General features: G+C 37.3%; 1 protein-coding gene across 13 annotated transcripts in view; it reads left to right on the top strand.

The window, feature by feature from the left end:
* The window catches only part of ATP2B2 (ATPase plasma membrane Ca2+ transporting 2), a 432,794-nt gene that overhangs the window by 401,011 nt on the left and 9,216 nt on the right, over positions 1 to 22,567 (top strand). For 7 of the 13 annotated variants that reach the window (XM_040592320.1, XM_040592315.1, XM_040592323.1 and 4 more), the window contains 3 exons: positions 3,552 to 3,763; positions 6,831 to 6,938; positions 10,772 to 10,954. In XM_040592320.1, coding sequence (XP_040448254.1) covers positions 3,552 to 3,763; positions 6,831 to 6,938; positions 10,772 to 10,954 — 503 coding nt within the window. Of the gene's footprint in view, positions 1 to 3,551; positions 3,764 to 6,830; positions 6,939 to 10,771; positions 10,955 to 17,359; positions 17,532 to 22,567 lie in introns of all 13 variants that reach the window. The other 6 variants (XR_005827588.1, XR_005827589.1, XM_040592322.1 and 3 more) reach the window with 2 other exon arrangements.

Genomic DNA, 22,567 nt, shown 5'->3' with positions numbered 1-22,567 from the left:
TTTAAATGTAACCCCTCAATGCGCGCAGATTAAGTTTGTCACAGTTAAACAGCTGGCAGGATTGAGCTGTTTGATGGGATCAGATGGGAAAAGGAATAGTTGCAACAGAGGGATTTAGTCACCTTTCACATGTTGTTTACATTGGGAAGGGCCTCGGTGAGCTTTTTTGCCTCCTAACAAAATGCAGGTTTGGACTTTGGCAAAAGTTTCTGTTAAAACGTAGCGTAGAAGGTTAGGTTTTAACGGGAGTATCCAGCCTGCTGCTTCTATACTGAAATTTCTTTTAGAGACTAGTCATCTTTAGTAGGCGTGTAACAACAAATTAAAAAAAAGCACAGCAAAAATCAAGATCCATTTTATCAACATCTGGAGAAGCTGTAATTGGGAGCAAAATGTTTGCCATAGTCAGGAAGTACTGCTGATCTTAGGTAGTATAGATAAGCAAGTACTCAGTATTAAGTGATGCTAGTAACACTCTGGTTTGGTATTTAATATCTAGAATGGATATTAAAAGGGGAAAAAAATCTAATCTGTTAGATTAGTGGACTCTTCTCCAGGCCTTGCTAGCAATGGATGCTTTTTATAAGTTGTAATTTGGAGAGGGGAGGGAAGGAGGACGAATGTTTTTTGCTGCAGGGAGTAGTAGGGGCTAATAATAGATTCTGCTGCTCCACAATCGTAAGTGAGTTTAGTCAAAGGACTGATAATTTTATCAACTGGGTATTGTTTTCTTGTCTCTATGTCATTGCTGTTCAATTACATGTGTTGTCTTTTAGGCTTTTTTCTTTATAATCAGACTTCCCTATATGCTGTAAATGTAAATTAATGGTTTTCAGGAGTTTTTTGAGCTCCATTGTGCAAGTCTTACTCCACTTTACTACCAACTGGCAGCTTATTTGTAATGGAGGCGGTGGTCTGTTTACAGTAGAGCAATTTAAACCAAAATAACTGCCAAGTTTTGAAGAGAGATGGTCTGTGATATTGTTAGGCTTACAGTGCATTTGAAGAATGTCTAGTGAGTCTAAGGAAACTGTCATTTCACAGTGTAGAAGGTCTTGGTAACTGATGAGTCTTGGAACGAGAACTTCTGTGAACTTTATGGGGAGTTTTAATGGCTTGATGGTTTAAAATACTTTATACTGAATCCTGATGAAAAGAAAACCAGGGTTTCTCGCCCTAGTCTAACTACGTCTGAGGGTCTCTGAAAAACCCTTGCATACTTTGAAGGACACAGCCCAACGCATTTTCTGATAAGCCTCGGAAATACACTCTTTTCCTTTCTAAACTCCATGAGGCTCAGCTTTGCAGTGAGATGGTGTTCTAAACTCAGTGTTTTGAGTTTAGAACGTAAGTTCCAAATGAATGAGAAATACTTACATTTGATCAACTGATACTTCCTTTTAATAGCAGGTTTCTGTAGAGACTAGTACATAAAGTTTTTCTATTTTTTGTATGATGTGGCAAAAAATACATTGTGTTCGAACATACAGTAATGCCTTTGGGACATCAGGCACATCAGAAATCCAGAAGTCACTGTCTAGTTCTGTCCAACTGTAGTATAAAAATATCTTAACCTCAGCAACTAGGTGTAATAAACTTAAAGTTGATGTACTATTACAGCTTTTGGAACTTCTTTGGAAATTAAAATTAGTTATGGGCTTAACCACTGCCATTCCACAGCAGCAGCATGTTCTGCTTTGCTAATTGATGCAATGCAATAACAGAGACTTAAGGACAGGTACAGGATAGTGTTATTCTTATATTTGTGTTTCTGTGTGTATTCAACAAAAGCAAATAGATGTTATATTTGTATGTGTATCTATAAAAGATAAAATTATGATATCTGTTTGCTTTTGTTGATTTTTTTCCCCTTTATTGTTCAGATGTAGTAAAGGGAATGTTTTCCAACACCGAGTTATGTCTCTGGAGATGCATAATCTTCTTAAAAATCTCTGCTCTCTCACAGTCTTAAGTTTTGTGGCCTCGTACTGTGTTACCGGTACATTTGTGATATCGCAATCTACTTTCTGTCAGAAGACTATAAGTGAAAATTTTTCTTTGGAAACTGGCTTGTTACTCACAGGGACTTGAATGTGAGCTGCTCAAATATCCCAAGGCAAAAAAAAAAAAAAAAAGCTCATTGTTAACTTAGTTGATGGAATTAATGACCTCAGGAGAAAACCTGAGGAAACCTTTCTTCTTTTTTCAGAAATCTTGAATGCAATGCTAACGGGATAGAATAACAGTGTTCAAGGTTTAATTGGCTTTTATTAACACGCTGGTTACAAAAAAGAGTAGCACTGTGATAATCTTTACTCTTATTATTTACACTCGCATGTGAATGCCCCATCCTTACATTAAGGCAGTGCCTCTTTCACTTTCAGTAACTGTGTGTTATCTGTAAACTTTGCATATGAGAAGGTGGATGCAGATGGGGCGGCGTGCGCTGGCTGTGTGCGCGTGCCGGCCGGGAAGCCAGCTGTGTCCTGGGCTGCATAAAGCCCAGCGTGGCCAGCACGTCCAGGGAGGTGATTCTCCCCCTCTACCCACTCCAGTGAGACCTCACCTGGAGCGCTGCGTCCAGTCCTGGTGTCTCCAGTACAAGATAGACATGGACCATAACAGGTCCATGTGTGGAGCCACAGAACTGATCAGGGAGCTGGAACGACGTTTGTGTGAGGAAAGGCTGAGAGAGCTGGGCTGGCTCAGCCTGAGGGAGAGCTCTCAGGGGGCTCTCGTTGCTGCCTTTGGGTGTATAAAGAGGGCTTTTAAGAAAGACAGAGACTTTTTACCAAGGCCTGCAGTGACAGGGCAAGGGACAGAAGATTTAAACTGAAAGAGGGTCGATTTGGTTGGACATAAGAAATTTTTTTGCAATGAGAGTGGGGAGACACAGGAACGCGTTGCCCAGAGAAACTGCCAATGCTGCATCATTGAAAGTGTTCAAGGCCAGGCTGGCTGGGCCTTGGAGCACCGTGACCTGCTGAAAGATGTCCTTGCCCATGGCAGGGAGGGTTGGACTAGATGATCTTTTAACGTCCCTTCCAACCCAAAGCTTTCAAAGCAGACTAGCAGAATGATCAAACCCAAATCTATTTAAAACCAGGAATGCCTTTGTTTTTTATTATTAATATCCTTGAATGCTTGTGGAGAGCCATGCCATACCGGGTTAGCAGGTTGGTAAAAACTGCTGAACAGTGGTCGCTTCCAACCATTGTAGAAAATTGCACATGCGCTGTCAGTGGTCTCAAGTGCATCAGGAGAATTGACTTCTTAGAGCAGTTACTACTTGGTTAGAGGAAAAATGCTACTGGAAACTGTTTGCATAGGTGTATTGTGTTATTAGACAGATGGAAGTCATCATTTGAGAAGCTTCTTGCTCAGGAAGTTTAGATGTCTTTTGCTCGCTGGTGTTATAAATTCTGCCTGTATTAGAGTAAGTGCAGAAAGCAGAGCACAGGAGGCAACCAGCTAAAGCAAACAAGGGGAATATAAATTTGTTTTGATTGATTTATTCGAGTGGAAACCTTTCTTTTTTGTCTTATACATAGGTGAGAAAATGTTTAAGATTGACAGTGGGAGGAATGCACCACTTCACTCTCCTCCTTCAGAGCATTACACCATTATCTTCAACACCTTTGTCATGATGCAACTTTTCAATGAAATCAATGCACGGAAAATCCACGGCGAAAGAAATGTCTTCGATGGCATCTTCAGAAATCCTATTTTTTGCACTATTGTACTGGGCACATTTGCTATTCAGGTAATGGTCTGGGCAAGAATTTGTAACGATTCATCAGAAATTTACCTTAAGTTTTTTTTCCTGTGTGTTTTTTTGAAATGTAAATGCTGTAGGAGGCACACTTAATAGTAAACCACCTGGTTTCAGATACTTTCTTAATCAATACAGGTGTCAATAATGGAAAGTGTTATGTAGCCATACGAATACAGCATGATTTTTTATCATTATAACTAGGTCAAATCTTAAATTAATCTGAAGTACAATGGTAACAGCCATCATGATTTGTTGATAATGTAGCTGGGTATTCTAGAAGAAATTATTAAATAGTATACCGAACAATAGCAACAAAGCATTTTACGTTAGTTTACTACTCCATGAATAGACAAATCAGCTCTATAGCTATAATAGACAAATAGGTAATGCTGACCTCTTCTTCTGCGGTTAAATGCCACTGCCAAATAGCAGTTGATGTTCTCAGTAATACTGCTTCTTGGTAGTAATTCTTCATGTCCATCTGTTGAGCTTGCTGTCTCAGTCACATGTGAACATAATTACAGAAATACACACTTTTCCCAAATGGTTGTAATTTTACTTCTGTAAGAACCCTAATTCCTCCTTTTGCTCCCATATCATCAATTTGCTGGCATCTGTCCTGTACTTGATACCATTTGACATTGCCTTCTAGAAGTCTTCTGTAGCCCTCACAATTGGTTGGAGCTCAGCTGTTGCTATCTTGATATTATTATTGCTCAATTCTGCAGTGGCATCCTGGAAGCTGTCGGTATTGGGACCTTTCTCATGAAAGGAGTAAGGAGGATGATATTTGAATGTGGGCTATAGCGGTTTGAAACAGGAAGGGGGAACCACTTAGTAATGGGAGAAAGGCCACCAGTGATTGGTAGTAGAACTTGATAGTGGTGGTCTTTAACAGCTAGTTTGAAAACATGGATTTACTGCTATGAACTAAAATGCCTTTAGGAGAGGCCTGACAAATTCACAATCATCTCATTTTTTATTTTTTTCCCCCCCATCATGGATAATGTTTGAGGATGTTTTGTTAGTTCTAGGCATTACTGTGCTCAGTTGTCTGGCTGAAAAGCATCGTCTAGCTGCTAGCTACATCTCTGAATCAGCTGCTGATTTCACTCACTCTTCCCTACTGAAATAGTACCTGGAATCCTTAAGTGCACAGCTCAAAGCACTAGGGTGGTGCTGTGACAATGCATCAACAAGGACATTGGAGCATAAGAGTACTTAGGCTGCGACTCTTACTGGGTTTTAAGTCTCTTTTTAAAATCAGGTGATTTTTCATGGGACAACAGGTTAATCTTTCTGTTAATTTTCCACTTTCTTTACTATGTTGTGGGAATACAGCTTTGTGTAATGCTGCTTGTAGGAGCAATGTCAGAAAAGTATTTACCATTTTAGCTGTGTGTTTCAGTAGCCGGGTGTGTGAGCCAGGCATTTTCTTCTAAAGAGAAAATGACCCTTTCCAGGTGCTTGGATTATGTAAATGGATATGGGAGATTACAGAAGTGGTTTTATTTCATATTTAAAACTTTCATAGTTCCATACATATTTACTACACTTCCTGTGACATACAGACTAATTGGCTTAAATAGATCATCTTGGAGTGCCATAGTTCCATTAACTGTCAGTTAGGTTAGTTTAGTTTAGTCTTCCTAAACCCCTCCAAAAAGAAAAAATCCAGCAGCGGTGGCCAAATTTTTACATTAAAAATATGGAGACTATTACAATGCATCCTTGCTAAGGATCAGCACGTGCTTCTGTGAGAGCTACAACAGCTTGGAAAATAAAAGGGTAGTTACCACTCCTGTCATCAGACAAGCAGTAGTTTATTTTTTTAATTCCTTTCTCTGCTTTCAGAATAAAGAAATAATTTTCACACTGAAGGAAGATCCATTAAAATCTGCCATACAGCATTTAGAATTTTTTCTATGTCAAGCTGTAATTTCTTTCTTACTATTTTAGCATCACATTCATAATTTTTGTTTTGTCTCGTCCTTTTTCCTTACTCTTTGCAATCATTTCCCCATTCCTATCCACTGCCTTCTATCCTCTGTCACTTCCTTCCTCCTGCGTATTTGCACTTCGCACGGAATGATTTTGTGTTCATAGTTTGTGTTTATTCACTCACACAGGCAAGCAGCCACTTGATGTATTAGTGTTACTTTGCGTCTCAGACTGGACATACTACTTCAAACTGCAGTTCTGCAGCCTTTGACAGTTTAAATTTCTGGCTTGTGATTTCAGGTCCCTGGCTTTGCAGCAAACAAAAGATAGGAATAGTACCTGGTTTCCAGTTAGTTAACCCTTCTCAATCTAACCAGTCTTAGAAACTTGTTCACATTCTATGCAAGTTGGTTATCCTGCTGCAAGCGTGTGGTTTTCCCACCCTCCTTCTCCGACAGGACTAGATTTTGGTATGCTGTCAGTCTGTCCTTGATAGCACATCTGTAAGTGTAGAGGGGAAAACATCTCATGCAACGGACAATCCAAAATAAACATCAGGGTCAGCATATCCCCAGCTGAGAATACTCAGAAGCTGGGAGAATGGGGACAGTCCTGTTTCCCTTCTGCCTAGGAATCCAGACGTGACTGTTGTTAGATGTGAGGCTAAGGAAGCCTTAGCAGGAATTGGTATGGGTTTTCAGACCTTTATTTCAGGGTGCAGACGTTTGTGTGGTTTGATTTTTAGTGATCGAGATTCTGCAGTTGTTGCTGGATGGCTTCCAAATATGTTCTTCTGGCAGCTCGACTTAGTGCCACCTGAGAGTTCTAATGATGCATTTGGAATATAAGACAGTATTTTGATTTTGGGTGCTCTTTAGATTCAGTCCACTGAGCAAGAGATTATTAGGAAGTTTGACCATTCTACTGGTAGAATATGTTGGAATCAAACCAGCGGAGCTGTAATATGTAGAAAGACAAAGTAAAATCTCAAGTAAAATATGACTGAAAGTTGTTGAGGTTTTTGCGGGGTTTCGCTGTTTTTGGAGGGAGTATTTTGGCTTGGTTTTTTTTCTCCCAGAAAATGTTTAACTTTCTCTTCTGCTTTTCTTTGTAGATAGTAATTGTCCAGTTTGGAGGAAAACCATTTAGCTGCTCTCCCCTGCAGCTTGACCAGTGGATGTGGTGTGTATTTATTGGATTAGGAGAACTTGTATGGGGTCAGGTAAGCATTCAGGAATGTGCAGGTTTCTTTCTTTTGATTTTATAAATAAATCAAAGATCTGATATTGTTCATAATCCTGCTATACTGTTGTTTCCTTGATCTCTCACGATGTTGTATTTAGCACACATTGAAATGCAGGGTGCTCTCTAAGTTCTTGAAGAACAGATACAGTAGTAAGGATAACTTATCCCACTGCTTCTTTTGATTTTTGTTAATTTTCCTGTCTTTTCTTTCCCTAAGCAGGGTGTGCTTTCACCAAGGTGTTCTTCAGTTAGGCTTTTTCATGAAAGATGTTTGATTCATAACCTAGTCCTCTAGTCACAAAAGAAGTATAGTAAGGGCAGACACACTGCAACCTTTCCTGCAACCGAGCACCCACTGCAGCACGGGTATGTTCAGCCATGCCAAATTTTTGGAAGTGAAAAGATTCTACTTCCATGTCAGCCCGCCCATTCCCTTGCTGAAACTGCTGCTCTGTCAGTCCCCAGTAGCCTCATCGCTGGCGTGGGACGAAGTCCAGTGCATTTAATAGGTGCCTGCAGTGATCCTCTGCCCTGCCTGCTTCTGTGGGCGGTGGATGGAAGAGGGGGGGAAAGAAAAAGGATTTTTTCCTAGAATAGCTGTAGAGAAGTGCAGTTTAATTCATGCGTCATTTTAAAATTCTGCTGCAACCTCTGTCATCATTAGCTAATATAAAATCACATCTAGCTGTAAAAACAAGTGTCAATGAGGTAATTAAATTATTTTATTATCTGTCCTGGAGTAATACTACAGATACAATCAGTATTGTTAAAATGCTACGTTGGCCTTGTATGTAGGAACACGTATTGCAAAGTTAATAATAATGTTAATTTTTTCATCTTTGCATTATTAATGTATTTAAATTGATGCCACCTGTGAGGCTACATTTTGCCTCTCAGATGTAAAGATATGTATAGATCAACTAGTTTGCCGCTATGAAGAAACAGGCAAGAAATTGCCAACTGCAAGTGACCGCTGAATGGTTCTGTTGGAAGTGTGATGAATAGGTGATAGCTTTCAAAACTGATTATTTGTTCTCTTATGGAAAAAAAATTACTTTTTGGACAATTGGGCCTCAGAATTTTTTTAAGAAATAAGCTCAGAGTTATTACAGCTTTTAAGGCGTATCTTGCTGGAAACCACCGCTATGAGATCGTTGTACTGTAATTATTACCTGAAGATGGGATTTGATTTATGACCTTGGAGGAGGAAGAGCTAAAATCTATTTGATAATTCTTGGAAAGAAAAATTTGTTTTCAGCTCGTGGGAAGACACCACCTTTGGGAGAGGGGAAGAAATGCAGGGAAAGGGAGAAAAATCCTAGCTGTTTTACCAGTTCATTCAGCTGGGAAGAATTTGCCACAGCCTTTCATCAATGTGCTATTTGACTTTTAAATTTTGTTATACATGGTTATTACGTAACCTTTGAAAACTAAGAATAATATCAGCATCTGTTTTCAGGTTGAAGATGGGCACAGTTGCCCAAGCCTTATGGTGAGAGCCTAACCGTTAAATTAAAATGGCGATTGGGATACCTCAACAATTTTACCACTGAAAAGACTACAATTTTACACAGAGAAAATATAGAGGAAAAAAATCTTTGTTCTTGTGGTCAGTATTTAGTTATAAACCAGAAAAAAAAAAACCCACAAGCTGAAAAAATGTATTATTTACATATTTCCATGCTTTACAGTTTGTAGCAAGGCCTCTCTTCATGGAGTTCCGCAGTGGGAGAGACCCCTTGCCCTTTCGAAGAGGTGCTCCTCTCCTTTCTCAGCCTCTTCTCTCCTGCTGTCACTAATCCTAGTTCAGCACAAAGCAGATTGGTTATCCCTTTGTTTTGTTAGTTTCCTGAGCCTGCTGCTCTTGTGAATCACTAAAGCCAATTAAGATTTTTGAGTTTGGATGTTAAAGTTGGCGCTTTAAAAAATCATTTGAGGAACAGTTTTCTAAAAGGTGGCCCTCATCACTTCTGAAAACCAGTTCTTTCCAAAGTATTTCATGTTACAATCCCAGAATTATTGATCGCTCTTTAAAACTGCAGTACTTTTCCTGGGAATGTTAGTTAGTGCCTTAATCTACATCCAGTCTACTGAGCCTGCTGTTACCTAAACTGGGCCGGTGCCTGCAGATACAGAAAACAAACGAACAAGCAAAAAGACATGCAAACACCCAGTGAAAAGAATTAGAGCAGAATCTACCAGCCTAGCTTAAGAGAAGTTAAGGAGAGGAACGTTCTATTGCACAAAATCACTACCAAATACAGTTGTTTCTGTGTGCACTATCTTGCAAGTCCTTCATCACCATCAATTTCATCAGATACGAGAGACTCTCAAGTAGCTTCTTTCTGTAGAGTGCTGGCACTATAGTGTTTTGAAAGCTGAGAAGCTGAAGGAGTTTCAGTAAGTATTTATAAATGACTAGCATTTACCTTTTCTTTTTTTCTCTTGTTCTGTCTTTGCTCGTGTCACACCAAGTTATTAATATTCCAAGTTTACAACTTGCGTTTCAACCCCCAAAATGCATTTTAAAGAAGTTCTCTAGTAAGGTAGAAGCAGATTGCTGTTTGTTTGGGGTTTGGTTTTTTTTTTCCTTTATATTTCTTTATAAATTATACCATAAAAATGGAGTTGTGGATCATGAAGTTCAAGGAGACCCTTGGGAAACTCAGCAGTTTATTTTCATCCCAAAAATGTTTGGTGCCTTTTCACATGTCTTCACTATATCCATTCCAGTTTTCCAAAACTGTAGGATGCATCCTCACTAAGTTTCGTGCAACTGTCTGATTCTCTCTCTGTTTTCCACACATTTGGCCTTCAGAGATGTAATTCCTCACTGCTGAAACAAAGACAAACAAAAAGAAAATTGCAGCACTTTTTTTTTTTTTTTTTTGCTAAATGGGTCTAGTAGTTAACTTTGTAGATATTTTTTAAGTGTTCAATATGTTCAAGGTAATGTCTTGTTTAAATAGCCATCTGCTCATGTTTTTGTTCAAGCTGACAAAAGACATCAGAACAAAGAGCAAATGACTGCCCAAGAGGGTAACGCTGAAATGTATTTAAAAATAATTGTGTTAGAAAATTGTCTAACTGCAGTATTAGTCAATTTTTAAGATTATTAGCTCTCTCCTGTATTAATTACTTCCAAGGACCACTCTGGTGAACAAACAGAATAAGAAGAGGGGCTGAGTTAATCAGAATTTATTAGGAATAAGGACACATAGTAAGAGAGAGCCCCAGAAGTTGTCCAACAGGAAGACAGTCAAACCCACCTTTCAGAACCTTCATTTTTTATATGTGCTTAGAAAAGCATTTCAACTTGCTGAAACAAAAGAGAAGCTGAATACGTGAACCAATGTAGCATGAGAAGATTTAAAAGCATGAGCTGCAACTAGTTTTAAGCTTACTTTAACATACATGAGGTTATTATCAGTCATTAGAAGTACCCAAACTTGCAGACATGCCAGTCTTCCTAAGTTTTCTTTAAATGATTACATTCAAATGCTTCCATCTTCTTTCAGTTTTTTGAAAAAGGACATTTTCCCTGATCTTAAGCTTGCTCCATAGCTATGTATTGCCTGTGTGGTTTAACGATGCAAGTAATGCTAATTCTTTACACAGTAAACGACGTATTTTTTACTAAAATGGAGTTGAGTTGTGTAAGGGTAAAGTACCGTTATGAATATGCTTATCTTAGGTTTCCTGAAATATTATAGAGCCCATTAAAATGTCAGTGTCTTTTGTAATTAGCAGATTATTATGATATTGTTATTGAATGAGGCTTATGTTTTCAGTACTTGTTTATAATTTTAGGTCATTGCAACCATCCCAACAAGTAGGCTAAAGTTTTTAAAGGAGGCAGGGAGGCTCACTGAGAAGGAGGAGGTCCCTGAAGAAGAACTCAATGAAGATGTTGAAGAAATTGATCATGCAGAGAGAGAACTTCGACGTGGACAAATTCTCTGGTTCAGAGGGCTCAACAGAATCCAAACCCAGGTATGCTAAAAGTGAATGCCCACATGGTCTCAAAAAAAAAAAAGATGTTTAATCTTGATCAAGGCAAGACAACGTTATAAGGAAAGGCACAGGGTGTTTGTGTGTGCGAGTGGTGGTACTTGTTAATTGCTTTACTGTTTCAAAGGAGGAACACATGAAAAAGTGAAATAGGTGAACTGAACAAAGCGGTGTGTGCAAGAGACAAAGTGAAAAGATTATAAAATGATAATACGCAAAAAATAGGACTACTTTTTGTGACCGCTGTGAATAGACATTCTTTTTCTACTTCAGTGATGAAGTAGAATAATAAACATAGTATTAGAATATATAGATGAAACAGAATAATAAAATAGTGCTACTATAAAATAGCTGTGACAGTTCTTAGCAAAATGTTATGAAGGGTTTCTGAAACATACTGGTTTATTTTGTCAAAAATACATTGTTGTTGCCACTTCTGCAATAACAGGATAATATGAAATGTTGAGTCTAAAATGCCATTTGATTGATTAAAAAAAAATAATCTTTTCAGTTCTGGCACTACCATATATATACATCTCATGATTAAAAGGAATTTATTTTCTTTCCTATTGGGTAACAAAAAATGTGTTTCTGGATTTATTTTTAGTAGTAACGGCCTAAGCAGCTATTAAATATTGAAACGTGTGTGTTGGCTACTATGGATGATTTCTTAGAAATATCTTTTCATTTTAAAAATCCCCAGCTTTTGTTAAATGCAAAAAAAAAAAAAAAGGCATTTTTCAATACACTAAATATTTACACTGAATCATGGTGCTAAATATAGTACAGATCAGGTTATCTAGTAAAGTTTGTCCTGTAGTGCTAAAAGATTATTTGAACTATTTTGCCTTCTCCATTGCAGTGAAGTGGCATGTTTTGTAGCACTCCAGTCCTCTCTACTTGATCTTAGAAAGATCAAGTATTTGTGCAAGCTTACAGAAGAGAGCAGCTCTGACAGACAGATATGTACTCACCATATCAGATGTGAATTTTTTACATGGTGCTTACAAGAAAAAATACGTGGATAATTTAGAAAAATATTTTTCTTTAAATAATCTTTTGAAGAACATTTTTATTTCAGAAGATTTTGATTTTTGTCTTCATTCAAGTACTTTGTCCCTTTTTCCATCTACAAATTTGTACTTTTTTTTCTGCAGAAAGAGGCAGCCATGCATTTTAGAAAAAAAATGAGGGAAAGCAGTTAACAGAAAGTAGGACATTTAGGTTTCTCTAGTGCATCTACAGAGCAAACAATAAAGAGGGTGGAAACTGCCATCAGAGGGATGAAGGGTTTGGGTAAATTCCCAGGATTCTGTGGTAATTAATTAAATATGGATCTTCAGCTTTGAGGTTGTGTGTCTTGACTCTATTGAGTCAGGAGCACTCATAATTAGTGAAAATTCAAATTGTCACAGTATAAAGGTGACAAGCAGGTGCCCAGGTAATGGTGATCCTTATGAAAAGGTGACCTCTAAATGTGCATTCTTTTCTTCCTGATGGCTGTAGGAGGAGTGTTGTCTGTTGGCATTTCTGTCAGGATGTCTTTCTGGTTGTGGTGAGTGTAAACAACTATGAGCACAAAAAAGCAAATTACTCTCTCAGTTCTTTTTCTAGTCTGAGAGGTAGCTTTTAGTTCTGCATATCTTTGTCCACTTAATTCACAGATAAATTATTCTTTTACACTCTTTAAAACAAAATGAACATTAATTACATTTCTTTGCTAACATCCGTCTTCTTAGTTTCCTTTCTGCTCTTAGTTGTAGAAATACCTTCGGTAGGATATGTTATTTCTTTCCTGCCAAGAAGCCTCTGTGATTTTTTTTTTCCTCGTTTTGTTTATCAAGTGACTTTGACTTTTACATCCATTTCACATCTGTGGAATGATAATGAAAAAAGGAAATGGGCCAACAGATTCAAAAATAGTTCCAAGGTATCCACTGGAGAGTGATGAATTTATACACAGGTCAAATTAGATCCACTGTTGGATGGACCTTGAGTTGAGCGCATTTTGATGCTCTATGTGTTGTGGCCCATCCAAATGAATTCATACACTTGTACTACATTTCTCAGGAAGCCAGCTAAAGAAGAGTTGATGGAAGAAGATGAGGATGTCTGTAGCATCCTTGGGGAGCTGGAGGATTTGCAAGAATCCTCTGATGTCTAATGCACTTCTGGAGATACGGAAGAAGAAGGTAGAGCATCCCCTCCCTTTATATATATAACAGGATGACAGTAAGATTAGGAATAAACTCTAGACTCTCATAACTGGATTGATCACTCAGATCCTAACAAGACCTGTTTCTACCATCATGCACTTTTGATGTATGTTAGATTTTTTTTGTTTATTTTCTATTCAGTCATTATTGGACAGATAGCCACAGCACTCAACAAAAGCCTTCAGTCCTAAGACAGTTATAAAGATTCTACATTAGTGGGGTTTGGTGGGGTTTTTATTCAGATAACTGAGAGGTCTTCCTTATAATGCTCCAATAAAAACTCATCCAAACTGACAAAACCTTTGCAATACTAAAAATATCTTTCTCTTTTCTACACCCTCTTTCAAAACAGAGGATTCAAAGCGCTGTTGATTCTTCATATTGCAATGTCAGACATATTTCTGTGAAGACATGCATTAGTTTAGTTTAAAGAAAGGTGTGTGAAAAATGCACATAACCAAGTCAAAGAGACTTGATATCTACTTCTGATTTTATTGGGTTTTTTTTTCCTACTTTTGTTCATTTAGATATTTCGTTGCCATAACAATATACTATAGGGCTTCTCTGGATGGATGCATGTTCTCCTTCTCTGAATGGAAGAGTGTTTCCTGACGGGGTCCTCTCTCAGAAGCCCACTGGCACAGCAAGTTTCACAAAGGACCCATCCTAGTCATGCGACTTTCAGAAAGATGTAAAGGTGGTCTCAAGTTGTGTCAAAGACAGGACTTTGCAACCTCTGCTAGTTTTCATCATTTTTTTTCCAAGTCTTTGCTGCAGTTCTCACAAATTCTTCATTCTGAAGGAAGAGACAAGACTGATCATGCTATCTTGACAGATCTAGTAGCCTTTGTGAAGTTTGGCAAGTTCACTTTCAGGCAAAACTGCATAATCTGAGCAACAACCAAAACTCATGGCATCTTTTTTAATTGTCTGCCAAAAAATTATTCTACTTGCCTCACATTTGAGTATGGAAAAATGCAAAGTGTGAGGATTTGAAAACTTTTCAGGCTACATGAGAGATTTTTACACCACCAGGCCTGATTCTTTCCTCCTCTGCTTCATTCATCCCATGATTCAGTTTGCTTTATCTGCTTAAGGTGGGAAATAAGTGTATATAAATATTCTTAGAATAAAAGCGAAAACTCAAAAATATACAGGTGACGGGTGCTACTGGAAAAGGACAATTTCTCTTTAGATACTAAAAAGTACATAGAGTACTTTTCTTTCCCTTCTTTTCCTGTGTTTAAACTTTTCTCTCAAACCAGTGCAAACCCTGTAGCAATGGAAGTTACTCCTGGCAAGTACTTTTGAAGTTAGGTAAAAAACTAGCACTTTGATTTCTGGCTTTCCATATAGCTTCTAATATAGAAAACACTGCAACAACCCAGTGTAAGTGGAATGAAAACTGTTTTATTTCATGCAGAAATGTTTTTGTTGTTGTTGTTGTTGTTTGTTTGTTTTGTTTTTAAATAACATCCTGGTAGGAGATTAGGTGCCTGAGACTTCAGTCCTGTTAATGTTAATGAGAACAGAAATGCTTGCTGAAAGTCTGTTCTGTGTTAAACATCAGAAAAATATTTGTTGTGCCAGAACTATTCTGCTAGTACAAGGTTCTTTTTTTTCTTTTTCAAACTGCTCACTGATATTTTTATTTGCGATGTGTACCTTAAAACTATGGATCTTCTCGAGTGTAGAACATCCAGAAAAATGAGATAGGTGAAAAATTCCAACTTTACAAATAACCCTCAAATATAGGACAGTATGTTTTTTCTCTGCTTGAAGTCCTATAGTCAACACATGATTGCATCCTATATTTTGTTTGAAATTTTTCAGACTTTCTATGATGTATGACATAATTTCCTTTCTTCTTTTTAGCAGCTTGAGTTGTTCTAAATAAATGCATTCTTTTGTAGTTAAAAAAATACATCTTCACTTAAAATGCATTATTTGTTTCTATGAGCTCTTTCTTTATTGTCTTCTGGTTTTGGAAGATAAACTTTTGGGCCAAGCTCTTCTCTTCTTTCTTGGCTTCAGGCAGAACACAGCCCTTAAAGATGCTGAAAAAGTTGTCATCCTCCCCCTGCGAATCATATCCATGAAGATCTGTAGTTACTTTCTTCAGGAGAACAAGTAAATTACATGCCTGTAATTCTCGTTCTCTGGAGAAACTATTAAGTACAGATCTTCCCTTACCTTTTCATTCTTATACGAAGGTTTTCCCTTTCAGTTTATTAGGAAGACACTTGTACGCCTAGAAATGCCCATTGGCTTAGGATTTATCATCTGTGTCTTTCACAGTGATACGCACTTCATGCTCTCAGTAAGAGTCTTTAAAATCTTTTTTGAATGGTCTTTTTTGAAGAGTGCTCTGTCACCTGTGTTAGATCATGAAAACCCAAGATCTGTATTTAATTCTGCTTTTGTACAGTGAACATTTCAGGTGAGTATTTAATATGCCTTCATATATACCCAATGGTTTGAGCCATATGGTTTTTTTTTCCTAAATGCCAATGTGAACCGTAGGAAATGATCCACATGCACCCCTGTTGCATATGCTAATCACCTTATATTGTATTTTTTTTACTGTGATATTTGTATTGGACATGTAATTCAAAGTTAGACTGCTGCAGAAAACCGTGAGAGCAAAGCTGTAAAGCGTTGTGGTGACTGCTTAATACTGTACGTTACGAGTGTGCACATTGAAAAGCGTGTTGTAAACAGGACTCTCAGACAGTGGGTCAGTGAACAAATCAGCTGTTTCACATTTGTATAGTAAAAGTTCAGTGTGAAAATTTTACAGCCGTAACCTTTGATCCCTTTTACAGCTGGCTGTGGTATGCTTATTCCTAGAAAAAATGTGCAGGAAAATAATGTCCCAATATAAAATAATGGGAGGGAATACATCCATGTTATTAAAGATGAAGCCATACAAATTTGTTTATTCCTAAGACTGGGCACAGCAGAAAATGTCAGCCAATTTACCGTAGTGCTTTCAACTTGGAAAATTCAGGAGGGCTTATGCCAAGATTTGTGCTGTTTTAATTGATAAATATACTACTATACCTTCTCCCAGCTGCTATCTAGGCTGTGTATCTTCAGAAATCTGGGTTGCAAGATACAAATCTGGTAACAGTGGGTTACTTCAAATAATAACGGTTGAATTCTTCTAACTGATACTACTGCTGTTGCTTTGTCATGTTGTGGTTGCACTAATGTAACGAAGAGGACGTTTTGGTGTGTAGGGATTTGCAGATGATATTTTCTCCTTGATATTATCAGCTGCCATCCCTGACTTTACATTTGTACACAGAGCCTGCTTGTTGTTGGGTTATACTGGTGACAAAGAATGCCTCGAAATATTCAGCTCTTTTTTTTAACTCATCCTCTGTGGTGGGCAATCAGGATGGATATATCAAACAGTGCATACCCTAGACATATGGAAGTAACAAGTAGAAAATTCCAATAATATTTGCTGCAATGGTTAATCCAGTTCCACATGATTTTCTGTGTGATTTCAAGTGCTCTGTATAAAGTAGGAATCTTTTAAAATATATAGTTATAAAAGACTAATATTCATTATCACTGTACTTACTTTATACAAACTAATTATAGAAAAATCAGATAACATATTGGAATGCTTTCTATTTTATCAAGCTAGTATTCTGACAACCCTGGTTTTGTAGACAAAATGGAGTCGTATTTAGAGTATTTTAAAGGCTCTTTTGATTCGATGAGGTGTCGTCCCCACCCCCCCCACCCCCCAAATTCCAATTAAGTGACTGGATTTTCTTCCCTCTGGAAGAATACCTAGAGAGCAATAACAAAGTAATTTTATTCTCTGTAGGAAAAAAGCGGAGATTAGTTGTATCAAGTATTCCAGTTTGATTTACTTTATTTACATATAAACAAAATCATTTAAATTTTAAAGATTGTCATTTCAAATCTTCTAGTTGTTTAAACTGATGCAGTTCCACTGCCTCTATGGAGCTGTTTCATTTTATCCAGGCAGAAAATTAGGATCATTTCATATCTAAGAACACTTAAAAGTATTGATTCCCTTTGAAGTAAAACTGTGTGCACGGTTATTTATTGTTTTTCATTATTATTCCTGTCAGTTATGCAACTGTATCCATACTTTAAGCAACCTGTCTCATTCTTTCCTCCATTACAGATCGAAGTAGTCAATACTTTCAAGAGTGGCACTTCCTTTCAGGGGGCTCTAAGGAGACAGTCCTCCGTCACAAGCCAGACCCAGGATGTAACCAATATTTCTAGCCCTAGTCACGTATCGTTATCCAATGCTCTTTCCTCTCCTACCAGCACATCTGCTGCTGCGGCTGGGCGTGAGTGTGTATTCTTAATGCATCAGACCTACAGAGATGCCAACTTACGTAGCAGTCACTTCAGACTAAGCTACTTTGCCCTCTCCCATGTTGTCCTGTTATGTTTATTAGTTTGCCATCCCCAGGAACACATAACATGATTACTTTGTGTACAGTAGATACTCTCCATGATTCGTTGCAAGTTTTCTTAACTTCCTGTTAGGACAGGAATTTCTAGACATTTTTTTATCCCGTGTATGGAGATTTTGATTTTATTTGAGGCTTTGGTGTCATTTTTTCTCAATCTCATTGGGTACAATTCGTACTGCTTATAAATTATATACTATAAATGATTTTACAAATATCTTATATTAAGCAATACAGCTTGACGGATAAAAGATCGTTCCATCCGGAAGACTCCGTAATATAGGTCACTCATGTCTAAGAGAGATGTACTCTTGCACAGGTATAGGAAGGAACAAGGAAAGAGAAGGTAGTTTATGATGCAAGGCTAAGGGATTAAGATTTACTTGAATTATGGAAGAATAGATTTGTTATCTCTACATTCACTGGGAGGTAAGTGTTAATGGAGGAGGGAGCTAGACAAGTTAAAGGATAGTGCCAAAAGAACAAAATAAATGTGGTAACAGATTTCTTTGTTAGAAGAAGCCAGTTTCTAAACACTGACATCGTGAGGCTGACAGCTTGCTTTTATGTGCAAACAAAGCATCTATTAAAGAGGTAGTGAAGTAAATAACAACTTGGAAGTGGCTACTCAAAAAGGGCTGCTTCACTAACAGTAAAATTCCAGTTGCTCAGGGACTCACGAATCTTTGTTTTCATAGTTTTATTTATTCAGGCCTGTAAGTAGCTATTCTGTTTTACAGCATAGCCAGCGTTTAAGAGTATTAAAATTTATAGAACGCAGTTTACAAGCTTGTTACTTTACAAAATATTGCGGTATATTCCTTGCTGAAGTTTTAGTGAAAAGTTGGGTGAACAGAGAAGAAGCCAGTCTCGTCTGTCTGGCCAACAGAGAGAGGGAAGCCAGACAAAGGAAGGAAGTAAAGTTTTAGAGCACCTGCAGAAAAGATGGAAGTTTGACCTTTCCATTCAGTTTGAGTGCAACCCCTCAATATCTGAACATTGAGCATTTAGACATGCATTAGAAGTTTTGTTGGAATTAAAGGTCAAAGGAGAAACTTTGCTTTTGCTAGGAACCCAAGGAGCCATGAAGGTTCCAACTTCAGCATTTGCTTCTTGGAGAAAATTTGTATCTTTTCCTGTCTTTTCTTGGGCCAATTGGCCTGCTGGCTTTTACACCTGCAGAACCAACCATTTTGGGGCAGCAGCATGATCAAGAGAGGCAAAGCCACTGAGCTGCGTCCCCCTGCTGTGCCACGGGCACTGGAACCTGCTTCACAGAACTCGGAGCCCAAGTCCCCTCAGTTGCACACTGAGCAGGACACAAAGCACGACACAGAAACCAGCCTTTCATCCAGGGAACGATTTCCACGATAGCATTTCTACACTGGAGCAGAAAACAGGCAGCAGCTCACTCTGCTGTGGGAAATGTTTCACCGACATCCTGTAGGCAGCAGCCTGAAAGGATAGATCTAATAAAATTAAAAGAGACAATTTATCTTTCCTCTCTTCACTCCAAAGTGACTAAGAACTGAATAGTCTTGTGTCTTGACGAAGGCCTTACTAGGTTATGGGCTGAAGTTAATTAATAGGAGACAGCATAATCTGCTAGTTTTTGACGTATCTTTTTTTATTTGGAGAAATAAATGAGGTCTACAGAACTCATCAGTTATGGCCACAGTTACTCAGCAAAATAAAAAACGGACGATTGATTCGTTAAACTACCTGGAGATATGTATCTCTGTTGCAGAGGACATTCAGAGATTAGGCCTTTTAAAGTGGTTCCTCTGGACTGTTAGTATTTTATTACCACAATATAATGTCTGTTTAATATCAAACCACTGTGTGCTTTGAATTATAACCCTTAGGGAAAGTTTTGATTTATTAATACAATGATGCAAAGCTAATGAATGACAGTGAAAAACCAAAGGAAAAAGAAGTGGGTTTTATTTTTAAGTTGCATATTTACAGTTGGTTGTTCATCTTCCAGAACCTGGAAAACCTTTCCTAATCCAAATTTCATAGAAACAGGGTATGATTTTGTGAATTGGCAGCACTTTCTGAGAAAATTGCAGTTGCAAAATGCACACCTAGGTCTGCTTTTCAGCTCATTGCTTAAAATGTATGTGGTTGGGCAGGACTGACTTTTTTCCTCTTAGTTGCTCAGAATGAATTAAACGCTAAATCATTACCTTCCTCCTATGTGGGGCAAGGGAATAATGAGATAATCACACTTCTGCTTTTGAAGCCTTTGCCTCCCTTCAAGAATCTTAAAAATACTGATATTTTAGATATATCCTGGGAAATATCAAGGGGAAATCTTGAGGGTATAGCAAAGACAAAAGGGTCTAATACTTGAAAGGTCCCAATATGAGATACTGTCAGGGAGGTTTATTTTCAAAGAAATGGTGCTCAGCATGTTGAAACAATCAGGATATTTCAGGTGTCATTTTGGGTGCCCAAAATGCAGAGGTTCTGCTATCAATACCTAATAAAAAATATGAGAATCACATGATGCTCTATCAATAAGAATAAGTAAGTCTAATTTAATAGAGCATGTATGCCGTTCTTTGCTAATTGTATAGCTTTTTAATAAATAGTTCATTGTAACACCCCACCAATCTGTGAGATTATATTTTTTTTTTGCAGATTCATAATAACATTTTGGAATTTTTAGAAAAAAAGTATTTTTTCTAGTTTTTTTGGGCAGACTAATGTTTGATTCAAAGGTTAGTGCACACTTAAAAAGAAATCTACCTGTCAAATGCAGCCACATCTAAAGCAGTTTGTGAAACAGATTAGTAAGTTACTACCCCAAATTTTCAGCTGTTCATAAATATGGCACATTCAGATCTTTCATAGAGTTGTGGAATACCTTAATTAAAAGCAATTTATACTAAGGAATACTTTCTACAGTACTAAAGTTTCCCTAGTGATAATTTTTAGCTGTCGTGGTGTTTTTGCCAATAACAAATTACAAACCTATGCATGTCAGCATGAATTGATAACAATGAGGTCCGTATTATTAGTCTGTTACCTCTTTTGAAAAACATTGCAGCTGTAAGTAAACATAGGGAAAATTCTGCAAATTGAAAACTGGAATTTTATATACTCTGAGAAAAGTAGAAAATTTGTTTAAATGCATATGTGTTTAATATGCACACATTTAAACTACAGAAAATTTTTAAAACATACAGAAAAATAAGGCTTTGTCTGCAATATGGTCTTGGCCAAGTTCTCAGGTTTTGTCCTGTTGTGCTTGAGCACCTATACATATAGACACACATATACACACACAATCTTCCATCACTGGAAAGCTGTTACACTGCAGAGTTAAAAGTGGTTTTAGATACAGGGCTGTCCCACCACCCAGTGGATATTTATTTTATATGCATTTCTTTCTACATTTTATTTTGGGAAAACAAAATCAGATACAGTGGGGCAATGGAGCATCTTTTTTATTTTTGAAGCTCAGAATTAGGAAAACAAAATGTTGGCTTGTGCTTAAAATTAAGTATATGCTTAAAGCCTTTGCTACGACATTGCTTAATTAGGTAGAGGCTGAGTACATCTAGCTGTACACAAAGTAAACAAGTTATTCTTTATCCTAATCTATTTATATCTGGTTCTCAGATGTTGCTTATATTATCAGTATGTAGCACTTCAAAAGAACATGGCTGTAAATTTTCCAAGAAAGATGCACATTTAATATTCCCTTGTACTTACTCTTCCTCCTTCCCCTCATTCTCATATATAGTTAATACTATTCCTAAGTGGAAGCAGCCAGAAACTGCAGGTCCCTTATAAAAGAACTCCTTTCTTTCATAAAAGGTTATAATTAAAAAATATTGTTAAATGTAGAAAACATTGGGGGAGCAACAAACATACAAAAGAAAACCAAATGAAACAAACCAAAAAAACCCCACCAAAAGGCAGCCTCCCAGATGATGAATCTGTTGTTGATTCTTTACTTGCAAGTTCCTTTTCCTTTGTTCTGTTGAGGTCTGTCATTTTTGATTGAGATTTTTAGAAGTGAATGCTTCATGGAATCACAACTTTTTATTGTATTAACTCTAGCAACAGTGGCCTCAAACAAGCCACTTGTAAGGATGACACAAAAAATACAAATATATTTGTAATACAAATATATTGTGCAAAAAATACACAATGATGACTCCAAATTTTATAGCAGCCAATTAAAATCCTACTAAAAATCACGAAATATTCTCAGTAGCATTTGTCCATCATACAGATTTCTGAAGGTTTTTGGTTGGGGTTTTTTTTTTTTTGATGTTGTTCATTGGTTGGTTGGTTTTTAGAAAGTGTTTTCAAGCAAAAGAAGAGCATAGCACCCCTAAGGCTGTATTTTTGCCCTGGTTCACTTCTTGGAGGGGGTTACGATCTTCAAAATTGGCAGTAATTTGCATGGAAAGACAACTTTTTTGCATTCTCCCTTTAACTGAAAAAATAGTTGAAATTCCAGACTTGCTAAGAAACTGGCATTTCTAGGTAGAAGCTTTATACATGCAACATTTGCTTCGGAGTGGCACAAGGGCACAAGCATCTGCAGATTGTGTCAAACTAATGTAAGACCTTCAGCGAGCCCAATTCTAGTGCTTATTACAGTCCATTTACCAATAGATAATTATAAAGAGCTTAGTTTAACCACTTGTAATCTGTTCTATATGAAAATCAGATTCTTTTGTATCAAGAAAAAAATATTTACTTTTCGAGCAGCTTTTTCTTTTTTTGTATATCTTACATTTTTAGTTTCCTATAAATGTAATCATCATCCAGGTGGACAGACTTTACAGCTAAAACTTATGATAAAATCTTAAGTTTGGGTCAAAATTTCTCATGAAGAAAATTAAGAACAACTTAAAAAAATCCTCTGTTTTGATAAATGTTAAGGC

This window comes from Falco naumanni, chromosome 4 (genome assembly GCF_017639655.2).
Source record: "Falco naumanni isolate bFalNau1 chromosome 4, bFalNau1.pat, whole genome shotgun sequence".
NCBI lineage: Eukaryota > Metazoa > Chordata > Aves > Falconiformes > Falconidae > Falco > Falco naumanni.
This window is presented reverse-complemented; position numbering and strand designations above follow the sequence as displayed.